This window comes from Octopus bimaculoides, chromosome 8 (assembly GCF_046866305.1).
Source record: "Octopus bimaculoides isolate indiv1 chromosome 8, ASM4686630v1, whole genome shotgun sequence".
Taxonomy (NCBI): Eukaryota; Metazoa; Mollusca; class Cephalopoda; order Octopoda; family Octopodidae; genus Octopus; species Octopus bimaculoides.
In genome coordinates, this window is record NC_142935.1 from 53,889,877 (window position 1) to 53,902,492 (window position 12,616).

At 36.8% G+C, this 12,616-nt stretch overlaps 2 protein-coding genes across 4 annotated transcripts in view; one reads left to right on the plus strand and one right to left on the minus strand.

The window, feature by feature from the left end:
* LOC106875749 (uncharacterized) overlaps positions 1–12,616 on the plus strand; it is a 51,355-nt gene that overhangs the window by 5,807 nt on the left and 32,932 nt on the right. For all 3 annotated transcript variants that reach the window (XM_014923999.3, XM_014924002.3, XM_014924000.3), the window contains exons 3-7: positions 114–177; positions 6,641–6,696; positions 8,528–8,620; positions 8,866–8,955; positions 10,159–10,326. In XM_014923999.3, the coding sequence (XP_014779485.1) occupies positions 114–177; positions 6,641–6,696; positions 8,528–8,620; positions 8,866–8,955; positions 10,159–10,326 (471 nt within the window). The remainder of the gene's footprint in view (positions 1–113; positions 178–6,640; positions 6,697–8,527; positions 8,621–8,865; positions 8,956–10,158; positions 10,327–12,616) is intronic.
* On the minus strand, positions 223–3,851 carry LOC149134408 (SCAN domain-containing protein 3-like). The gene has a single exon (XM_089356475.1). The coding sequence runs from the start codon at positions 3,016–3,018 to the stop codon at positions 1,252–1,254; it is 1,767 nt and encodes a 588-aa protein (XP_089212601.1). The 5' UTR covers positions 3,019–3,851; the 3' UTR covers positions 223–1,251.

Genomic DNA, 12,616 nt, shown 5'->3' on the forward strand with positions numbered 1-12,616 from the left:
TGCAATGCTGTATGGGAGTAAGATGTGGTGTCTTTACAGAATTTACTAATTTAGGTGGTAGTTCTTGTTTATATGACTATGTTCTTCATACACTTACCTTTGCTGTTTTTCAGGTGGCTCATCTAACAATTCTGAATCATCAAGCTTTGAAAAATAAATTGTTTCCTATTTTTAGAGGTAAAGTTTCTCTAGATATTTGTTTTATTGTTTACCTTTTACTTATTCTTTTTTTTTTTTTTTTTTTTTTTTTGTCACTGCTGCTTAATAGATATTATACATTCATTACATCTCATCCCAATCTTCGAATTTTAACTGTAAAATTAAATTTCTTGGAGTTATTCCAGTAATGATATTAGATATCTAACCAAAAACAAATAGACTTGGTATTTTCTGCAAGTCATGTTACCTCAATAAACTTGACATTTCTCAACAGAAAATAGTTTCAAACATGACATTGTCATCACCTCCATGAGATTCAGATCTTATGGCCAACTTTCATCATGTTTTTCCATGTCTTCAGTTTCCTTCCCTGCAGAATTGCTTGGCACTACTTTACTCAACTGTCACCTTCTGTATGCATCACATATTCATACCACTCGGTTTTCTCTGTTGCACATAACTGCTGGTTTCTTTTATATCCCATTGTTTGTGCACACTAATATTACACATCGGTGGAGCATACTTGCTTCATTTCTTTGCTGCCTTTATACATCCTCTACATTCAGTGCTTAAGTTTTCTATCATGTAATATTTCATTTTGACTACAGGCCTTGTACAATCTGCTCCTCACTTGGACAGAGAAACCTTTGTTACTAACGAAGGTAATAGCTACCTGAACATTTTCCACCATGTTCTAACTCTGGTTACTAAGCTTTTTGAACGCCCATCTACTGCAGTGGAGATTAAATCACTGAGGTAGCAGAAGCTGTAGACCAGTGTTTCCCAACCTTTTTTCCCGGCGCCCCACTTTTTCATAGCAAAAGTTTTTACGCCCCACCTTTTCCCATGTCCACTCACATTTACAAGTACATGTGGGCCTACTTACAATTGAAAAAAATCAAAAATTAAAAAATTGTATTCAAAATACAAAAAAATAGCTTGAGAATTGAAACAACAGGCACTGAAAGTGCATAACACCCAATAAATCGATAAAATTATTACGATTTCTCATGTTTTTAAAAAATGTCAATTTATAAAGAATAAAGAAACACGTTTTTTCAGTTCAATTATTTGACGGTCAGCTCGACTAATTTAGTGAGAACCCTGTGCCTGATGCATACAGCACAAGTTTTTAATTTGAGGAGACAACTTTGTTAATTTCAGTCGTAAATCGCCACGTTTTGTAATCTCAAGCCGGTTTCTCTTGGCTTCGAGCAAATTATCAACTGCACTGAAACCACATTCGACCAAATAAGACGAAGGGAAAGGAATCAGTAGCTCTCTCGCTGATGTAGAAATTTTAGGATATTTTCTTTCAACCTCGTCATATAGCCACATCTTTGTACCTTTCAATTTAAACAAAGTCTTCACTGATTCATCATGTTGTAATTCTGATAACTCTTCTTGGTATTGGATTGTAGCATCAGAAACGTTAATCAGAAGCGGTTGAGTTAACCAAGAAGGAAAATTCATTGCCTTTAAATCGCAAAATCTGTCATTGAAATCCTTTATCAAGATATTTAAATGATCAATAATTACAATGCCAGCATCATTCGTTATTTCACATTTACTCAACCAGTAAGGTTCACTGAAATTTCTTTTGGAAAATTTCTTTTTCCATAATTCGAGAGCTGTAATAAATCCAAAAATCTTTGCTTTTGCATCAATAAGTGTCATGTTTGCACCTTGAAGTTGTTTATTCAAGTTTCCAAGTTTCTCAAATATGTCTGTCAAATAACTGACAAATGCTTTTCCATCCGTTGTTGACAGCAATTTCATTTCACATTTATCACTAAGAAAGTCGTTAATCTGATCAAATAATTCCATGAACCTCTTTAAGCAGTTTCCACTTGATAGCCATCTTACTTCTGTATGAAGCAATAATCGAACATGTTCGGCACTTTGATTTATACAAAACTGCTTAAAAAGACGTTCAGATTTAGAATTTCTTTTAATGCTGTTGACACACTTGATCACACTTTGAAGAATCTTGTTAAGAACAGGGGACAATTTCTTGGCAACCAAGTTTTCTCGGTGTATTACACAATGGACAGTCAACCTGTTTGGATTTTCATCCTTCATCATTTTTAAGCATCCCGTATTCTTGCCCATCATGGCAGGTGCACCGTCTGCCGCACATGCCAGTAAGTTTTCCTTTGGTATTTTGTTTGCATCCAAATAATGTTTGATTTTGATGTAAATATCATTTGCAGTTGTGGTGGTTTCAAACGATTCGCAGAACAGCATCTCTTCCTGAAACTCCTCGTGGTCAATATACCTCACATAAGTCAATAACAGAGCCTCACTGTCCCGGATTGTGGATTCGTCCATTTGTAATGAAAACTTACGCAATTTTAATTTCTCAATGAGCTGGCTTTCAACTTCTTGCCCCATTTCATCTATTCTGTTCGAGACAGTGTTATTACTGAGTGGCATAGTCCTGATATCTCCATCATCTTTTTGTAATACAGTTTTTAAGAATATTGAGATAGCAGGTTTAATCAGTTGCTCTCCAATAGTGTGATTCTTTCCATGTTTTGCTATAAGCAAGGAGATTTCGTAGCTGGCTTCAAGGGCACGAGTATGAGGCGCTTGTTTTGCATGAAATAGTGAAGTGAGTTTTGTTCGGTTTTTAAATTTTTCTTTCAATGATTTGAAGTATTCCAAATCTAAATTAGAATTATTAGGATGTCTTACCTTTAAGTGCGCTTCCAGCCTACCTGCCTTCATTGACTCATTGCTCATCGTCTGATTACATAATAAGCAAAACGGTTTACGCTCATCATGCTCATCAGGAATGAATCCAAACTTCAAAAACTCCACCGCGTATTGACGAGTCTTCTTGTTTGGTTTGCTCATTTTCAATAGGGCTAACAAAAGATATTAAAATTGAAAGGTACAGTATTGAAAGTCTCGGGAGATGACACAAATCCAAGAAAGCGATGGAGACGATGAATTTTGCAGTGTGAAAAGAAAGTGATTCGTGGAAACAACCGGCAACAACGAGTCACCTGAGCTGAGTTGGCTGCTGCCTTGAAAAAATCACTGCATAGTTTATGTTGAAATAAAGAGCTGTGGTTTAACCCCAATTTATAGACTATTTTTTGCCGGCGGTTATAACAAAGCTTAGATGCGCGCACTCTTCAGTATAAACTAATTGAGGCAATTGATTGGCTTATCTGAATAGTAATGCCAGCAGTTCCTGTCGATGAAAATTTCATGCATCATTTACTGCCAGTAGTGATTCATGCTACATGTATAGGGATGCGCGTAAGTTTATTGCTCAGTCAGTGCGGGATCTTCTTTGTCTCGCTGGGGTGCGAGAGTTTCCGATGTGGAGGCTTCAAAGGAAAGACGGAATCTAAGGTTGTGCCTGCGATGACCGCTCGTCATGTACAAATATTTTCACAGCCCACGTCTATGCCCCGCGCCCCACCTGAATTTTCTCAGGCCCCACCTTGGGAATTACTGCTGTAGACTGTTAACGTCCACTTTCCATGCTAGCATGTGTTGGACGATTTGACTGAGGACTGGTGAACCAGATGGCTACACCAGGCTCCAATCAAATTTGGCAGAGTTTCTACAGCTGAATGCCCTTCCTAACGCCAACCACTCCGTGAGTGTAGTGGGTGCTTTTACGTGCCACTGGCACGAAGGCCAGTCAGGCGGTACTGGCAACAGCCACGCTCGAAATGGTGTAATATATATATATATATATATATAAAGTTATAGCATGGTCTGGTTTTCATGTTTTTTATTATTGTATTTAAAAAAAAAATTTTCTACAATGTTGAAGTGTGTTAAACATTAAAAAAATATTTGGTAATGTTCATAAAGTTCAATTAATGCTTTCATACATTCGTAGTAATCATCAGATTTGAAAATTTATTAACTGGCAGCTGAGTTGAGTGCTTGACAACTGTAGTTAAATGACTGACTTCTTCCTTTTTATACCTTTGAGAAGGCTCTGACAAGCTGAATTTTTTTGAATAAGGTTTTAACCAATTTGCATGCAGCTTAAACATCACGGTTTGCCAGGCGCACTGATATTACTGGCATATATATATATATATATTTATATTTTACTCTGTGAAACTTAATTTAATTTTAATTTTTAATAAATTGATTTTAATTGAGTTTTTACCTGTAATTTTGGATTTTATCCCTAATATTATTAGTACTAATGATGCATACAGATGCATCATTAGTACTAGAACAGAGAATTATATTTATATAGGATGTAGTATTAACCTGAAACAGAGAATATATAACCATAAATCTTCATTTAGACTTAGACATAAGGCAAATAGTACAACTTTGGCAAGTAAAATTTGGGAGTTAAAAGACAATAGTATTAATTTTAGCCTTAAATGGGAAATTATAAGAAAAGCTCAACCTTATAGAAATAATAGATATGGATGTGAATTGTGTTCTATGGAAATATATGAAATTTTAAAACTTAGGAACAATCCTAATCTAATCAATAATAGATTAGACCTTAGGGTATCATGTGTGCATTGCTCTACTCGCACTTTTAATTTTTTTAAAAAATAGGACTTTTATTTAAATAACTAAAGTTATCAAAATTTATAGTACTTTACTTCTATTATGGTCATCTAGAACTATCAATTAGCACATATTTATTTTGGTAATTGAAACTTTACAACATATATTCCTGATCTCTATCCTTAACATCTAATCTACTTAAATCAATCATCAGATTCCTGTATTGATTATCCTTGTTATTTCCTCACATCCTTTCTTTTCTCAGTCCCTTAAACATCAATATACACATTATTATAAACTAATGTAAATCCGATAATAATTTTTATCTTTTATTCACATTATATAAATAAGGCTTACCTATGTGTCTCCTAAATAGTATCATTATCTTATCGTCAGCTAATAAGTTTTTTTTAAAGATAATTCAAAGTAGTGTTCATGATCACTATATACTTAATATACTTAATATCCTTAAATTTTACACCCTATCCAGAGCCCCTGAATTCAATATTGACATTATTTCATGATTTTTGTGGAAGATAATTACATCTCATTTTATTTTATTAACATACCTCTTATTGTGTAAACATTAGTTAGAGTTCTGTTGCTGTCTGTACCACTATACTGTTACTCTATTCAGACTAAAAGTAAAAAACCTATTTGACCCATATACCTAGGGCTATAATTCCTCAACATTAATTCCTCAACATTTTGATAGTAATAAAATGACCTGATACTACTATGACCAGTGAAACCTCTAGATTCTAATACTTTTATAGCCTTGTCCATGCATACTGCTTACACCTCCCCTCTCTTTAGAAGTAATTGTCCCTTTGCTATCACCACTAGATAAGAAACAATAGAATTCTGAGACAGTTAAAACTTTTGTCTAGAATCAATTACTAGCCTGATAGACCCTGCTATGTCAAGATGGACTTATATATTCTTCCTCACATTTGGATTTTATGTATGCTCTCTCCCACTTGGTTTTAATATGTTGCCACATTTGTAATATGTCTATTTCCGGATTTTTCGTGCAGCTGAAGATTGCTCTTCATATTGCATTTAAGGTAATGCTCATATTACTTAAATAAATTGAAGTAGCATGAAACGTGAATACTGCAATCACTTTTGAAATCCGTGTTGCTTATTGTTTGATATATATATATATATATATATATATATATATATATGTATGTATGTATGTATGTATAGTGCATGTGACAGTTAGCACAATACATACATGACAAATTGAGATAATTGAATCTATTGAGTAAACTCATTGCTAAATGAGCCTCAGTGTGGTGACTCAACCTACTAGAAACACCTGTCAGATTTCTCTCAATTTATTCCCTACTATGTTAGGAAAGAAAGCCACATGAAGAAATATGGTTGTGGGTTCACTGTGCCTCGGATAGAGACAGGATGATCACTGTTGGAATGCCTTTGATCACATGTCTGCTTAATCAGGACTGTGTGTGTTGGCACTCCGTCGCTTATGGCGTCAAGGGTTCCAGTTGATCCGATCAACAGTACAGCCTGCTCGTGAAATTAACGTGCAAGTGGCTGAGCACTCCACAGACACGTGTACTCTTAACGTAGTTCTCGGGGATATTCAGCGTGACACAGTGTGACAAGGCTGGCCCTTTGAATTACAGGCACAACAAAAACAGGAAGTAAAAGTGAGAGAAAGTTGTGGTGAAAGAGTACAGCAGGATTCGCCACCATCCCCTGCCGGAGCCTCGTGGAGCTTTAGGTGTTTTCGCTCAATATACACTCACAACGGTCTGGGAATCAAAACCGCGATCCTATGACCGCGAGTCCGCTGCCCTAACCACTGGGCCACTGCGCCTCCACTTAATCAGGACTAGCATGAGGCTAATCAACAACTTTTACTACAACTTGTTAGTAGAGAATTCATTTTAGTATTAAATTTTACTTTTTCTAATTCTTTGTATTTGATTCTGGAAATTCCTAGGAAAGAACATTATTGGCCGACATGAACATTCCTGTGAAGTCTGCATTCCAGTTAAGGTAAAACAGTTTTCATTTAAAATATTATATCTCATTTCACTTGTCTTAATGGTTTCATTTGTCTTTCTTTTTTTTTTTGTGTCTCTCCTGTCTTGTTTCTTCATTGGAAATGTTTTCATTCACTGTAAGAATACTCTGAGAGTGGGATGTAGAAATACAAACATTCCGTTATTTATCCATGTAACTAAGAGAATCAAAATCAGCTTTTTAAAAGATGTTTATGAAATTTAGATCATCAGAAGGTCAAAAGCATCTACAATGAGGCATAATTCTTGTGAATTTGAAGTGTTGACTACCAACCATGTAGTCATGAGTTCAAATTTACATACAGATGTTGTGTTGGCCCTATATATTAGAACAATAAGTTAATTATTTATAAGCACTTATCTAAAACTAAAGCTTTATGTGTAAAAGACATATTAACAGGATTATCAAAATAATATTAAAGTTTCAACCTTCTTGACTCAAAAGGTTTACCATCACTGCCTTACACATTTTGTGCTCCACTCCCATTCACCACTACACTTCATCTAGTCACTACTCTGTTTATCTTCTACTAACAGGCACCACCATTACTTAACATCATTCAGTTACTACACTCTATGTATTCACTACCACATTTACAAGATTCAGTCACTACATTGTGTCTGTACTACCTGTCTTCCCACAGATTATTCAATCACTATATTGCACTGTCTGTGTTCCACTACTATAGACCATCATACTTGTCTCATACATCAATGATGTGTGATGGTGTATAGCAGTGGATATATGCACAGTGTAATAGAGTGACTGTGAAGGCAATGGCATAGTGGTTAGTATAGTCAGCTCATCATTTAACATCCACCTTCCATACTGGCATGGGTTAGATGGTTTGACAGGAGCTGGCCAGGCAGAAGATTGCACCAGACTTCTGTGTCTGTTTTGGCATGGTTTTTACAACTGAATGCTCTTCTTAACACCAACCACCCTACAGACTGAATGCTTTTTACATTGCACTTGCACAGGCAAGGTCGATTTTGGCTTGGTTTTTACAGCAGGATGCCAGCCACTTTACAGTGTGGACGGGATGCTTTTTACATGAAATGATCATAAAATTGTGAGTTCGATTCTGGTGGTATGTTGTCATTGCACTATGTTCCATTTCAATGCACTACAAAACTCACCACACTTACAACATTCAGTTGCTACACTGACCTGGTTCTCTGTTGGTGATGATAAGTGTTCCAGCTGATATGGTCAACTCCACAGACATGCATACCATTAACATGGTTCTCAGGGAGATTCAGCATGATGCACCAAATGTGACAAGGCTGGCTCACTGAACTACAAGTACAGCTCATTTTTACTAACTGAATAGACTGGAATAACATGAAACAAAATGTCTTGTTCAAGGACACAAATCTCCACTGGGAATCAAACTCACAACCTTATTATTGTGAGCCAAATACATTATAGGCGTAGGAGTGGCTGTGTGGTAAGTAGCTTGTTTACCAACTACATGGTTCCGGGTTCAGTCCCACTGCGTGGCACCTTGGGCAAGTGTCTTCTACTATAGCCTCGGGCCGACCGAAACCTTTTGAGTGGATTTGGTAGACGGAAACTGAAAGAAGCCTGTCGTATATGTGTGTGTATATATATATATGTCATTTAGTTCCTACACCAGACTTATTCCACTATCATTTCCTTCATTTAGTCATTTCTTTGATAACATACACAACTAGACTTCTCATACTTGAAATAAATTATCAACTCTTTGCATAAAAAAAAATATTAAATAAAATAGTGTTGTCAGGCTTCTCTATATTTCCGCTATTAATTTTTTTTCTAGTCACTGTCCAAGAAACACGCTTGTATAGAAGTCACAGGCCGTTCTCACTTACTCTATGATATGAGCAGCCGCAATAAGTCTCGAAGAGGAACAGTAAGTCACTTCATATATTTTTTATTGGTTAACTCAATAGATTTGTGTATTGATGAGATTTTGCTGTTTAGAATATTGGTCAACTGTTTTCCTTTGTTATCTTCGTTACCATTACCATTTTCATCATTATCCCCCACCAGCCTTCTTCTGGTGTGTATAGAGGAACTCGATATTGATGATAATTTGTGGCATGGATACAGAAGTATGTGTACCTTCTTTATGTTCCCCCTGTTTTATTATTTCAGCTTTTCCTAACCCCTGAGGTGCGATATGAACTGAAACATAAAGATACGCTGGTCTTTGCTGATGTTAGCTGTCAATACGCTATTGAGGAGGTGTGTATTATCATTTTATTTGTATAAAATTAGATGTTGTTGTCATTGATTGCAGTTTCGGCAATACTGACTTTAAGAGTGCAATTCGTTTGATACCAAACCACCTGATACCACTTGTGGTTTCATGATACAAAACCACTTGCTTTAAAGTGTTCATAATCTAATTAAAACACTCTATCAGGATTTATATTAAGTTTGTTACAGACACCACTTTTTTTCTTGTAGTCAAGTAGGCATCCAGTACCCACGATCCTTTCCAGAGTTTCCTCTTCTACAGGTTCTCTCCAGAGCCAGGTTTCTAGCTTCAGAAACCTGGCTCAGATGCTTGTATTTGAGTGGACTTCACTGAAGGCACCAAAACCAGAATGTAATGTTAAACTGGGCAATGAATAAAGTCTTTTGTTCAAGTAGGTTATTATGAGATTTGAACTCAGAACAGTGAGAGTCAGAAAATATCCCACAAAGTATCCTCCAGTTATGCTGAACTGATGTATATCAGTACATTTTTATTGACCCTCTATATCAAGGTTTTCAACCATTTTTTATCTATGGACCCCTTTGATTATTATTTTATACTGATGGACTCCCATAGCTATTCAATGTTGAAAAGCAAGTTTCATAGCCACTTCTTTCAGTATTCCTATTTTGTTTTCCACATTAACTTGTGCAGGTTGAACTGTGTAAAATGTTAGAGTAAGAAACCTAGCTGCTTCTTGCTATATATACCAATACATATATCTAAAGAAAAATTTTTTCAGGGACTTGTAAAATACTATTGCGGATCCCCAATTTACTATCTTGTTGTATGGGCCTGCCAAAATCTTATATGGACCCTGGTTGAGAATCTGATCTAGATGAAAGAAAGGCTAAGTCAAACTTGAGTGTCAAAGAATCAAAAGAGAACACTGCATGAGAGTCTAACTGATGTTATAACATTTTTCCTAATTCACTGAAACCACTATATACCTTTCCAAATTTTTCTTATTTTAGAAGTTACTCCAAATTCTTGAACATTTTTAAAATCATTTGAAACATAGCTGTGTGGTTAAAGCATTTGCTTTATAACTGGTTTCAAGTTCAAATCTGATTGTGTTGCATCTTGGGCAGTGAATGTTTGTTCATTATTTTTGCTATGTATGTCTTCTCTGTAGTGCATTTTATTTAAAATGTTTAACAGTCTCTTCTATTAATTTTTTTTTCCAGATTGCTCGTGCTTCAGATTCTGGCTCCAACACTGAGTCAATGTCAGATTTGGAAGACGAGTTGGACGAAATCACTACAAATACTCCTACAATATTGAAATCTAATATTTCATTGCAACTGGAAAACTCTAATAGCAGTTCCAGCAGTGACATTCTTCTTCCAACACAGGTAGTGTAATGTACTTTAGTGTTACACAATACAGTATTATTCCAAAGGTCTCGGTCAGTAGTCATCGCCTCGGTGAGGCCCAATGTATGAAGGTCTTGCCTCACCACCTCAGCCCAGGTCTTCCTGGGCCTACCTCTTCCACGGGTTCCCTCAACTGTTAGGGTGTGGCACTTTTTCACGCAGCTATCCTCATCCATTCTCACCACATGTCCATACCAGCGCAATCGTCTCTCTTGCACACCACAACTGATGCTTCTAATGTTCAGCTTTTCTCTCAAGATACTTACACTCTGACGGGTATTCACATTGACATTACACATCCAACGGAGCATATTGGCTTCATTCCTTGCGAGCTTACGTATGTCCTCAGCAGTTACAGCCCATGTTTCACTGCCATGTAGCATGGCTGTTCGTACGCATGCGTCATACAGTCTGCCTTTTACTCTGAGTGAGAGTCCCTTTGTCGCCAGCAGGGGTAAGAGCTCTCTAAACTTTGCCCAGGCTATTCTTATTCTAGCAGCTACACTTTCAGCGCACCCCCCCCCCCCTACTAACTTGGTCGCCCAGATAGTGGAAGCTATCGACTACCTCTAGTTTTTCACCCTGGAATGAGATAGAAGTTGTTTCCTGTTTGTTTACAGTCTTTATTGCACCTGAACATCTGCCACAAACAAAAACTAACTTCCTAGTTAACCTGCCATATATATATATATATATATATATATATATATATTATACTTAAGCCTTATGATTGGATTCGGTAAACAGAAACTGACAGAAGCCCATTGTGTGTGTGTGTGTGTGTGTATATGTTTGCATGTATGTACAGAGGTGCAGGTGTGGCTGTATGGTAAGAAGTTTGCTTCCCAACCACATGGTTCTGGATTCAGTCCCACTGCGTGGCACCTTGGGCAAGTGGCTTCTACTATAGCCTTGGGCCAACCAAATTCTTGTGAGTGGGTTTGATAGACGCACACTCTGTGTGTGTGTCTTTTAGTCTGTGTTCGTCCCCCTCCCCCCATCACTGTTTGACAACCAGTATTGGTGTGTTTATGTTCCCATAACTTAGTGGTTTGGCAAAAGAGGCTGATAGAATAAGTGCTAGGCTTAAGTCCTGGGATGGATTTGTTTGACAAAAGCACTTCAAGGCAGTGCTCTAACATGGTCACAGTCACATGACTGAAACAAGTAAAAGAATACATGTATATGTATGCTGTGTGTACCCCTGTCATAACATCGTGTGATGGTTGTAAATGAACATCATCATCATCTTACAAACAATCTTCCATTCATTTCCAGCCTTTTGTAGAAAGACCATATCTGGTCATGGAGAAATATTACCTTGCCTGGAAACAGTTGAGGGTTGGCGACAGGAAGAGCATCCAGCCTTAGAAAATCTGCCTCAATTTTGTACAAGATATTCAGTTCTACACCTTCATATGTATAGAAAAGTATTATCTATACACCTATATGGACAATCTGATTTTTTTTTTTTTTATCATATTAGAGATTTTATCTTTGTACTTTTGACCACTAAAGCATGGTGTCAATCATCACTCTGTTGCTTTCTGTCTCTTTCTGGTTTACCTCTTCTACTTCTTCTGAATTGGCCAGTAGAGGTAGTGTTGGAGGTGCAGTGTTAACAACATATGTTAGTAATGAGATGTGAACATGCAACTCTTCCTCATTTTGTCACCCATTCCGTTGTTTCTCCCGGTATCCAAACTAACTGTTTTGTCCAGTCCTTTCTCTTTTCTGGACTTTATTGCCATGGAATCGCCTTCTGTGCTCCCATTTTTGACATAAACATCGACTTGCAGCTGTTCCAATTACATAGAAATCTCACTGGTCTTGAAGGGTCTGCAAAGGTTATAGACACATTTCCTTCCTTCTGATCAAAACCGTAAAAAGAAACTGAGAAAAAAATCATTTGGCAACAAATCCATTTAGCCATTACCACTCCTGTATACTCATGTTCTCATTAGTTTAATACGTCATTTGATAATAGTGAAACATGCCACTTACAATTTCTGGAATGTATGGACATCTGTGGTATTAACTGTAAGGAATGGGTTGACTGTATGTTGTTGTTTAGAGTCAGTTCAGCCTTGATCAAGCAGACCAATAAACCAAGACGGTCCAACTGTGATCAAACATACTATATCCAATGTGTCTGGCTCTTTTTTTTAAATGGCTGGGTGTGAGTGAAGGCACATTGTCCAGTGGTTAGCCTGTTGCAGATCAGTAACTCTGTGACTGACTGGTGTCCTGTTCAGAGTGAATGTTGTGA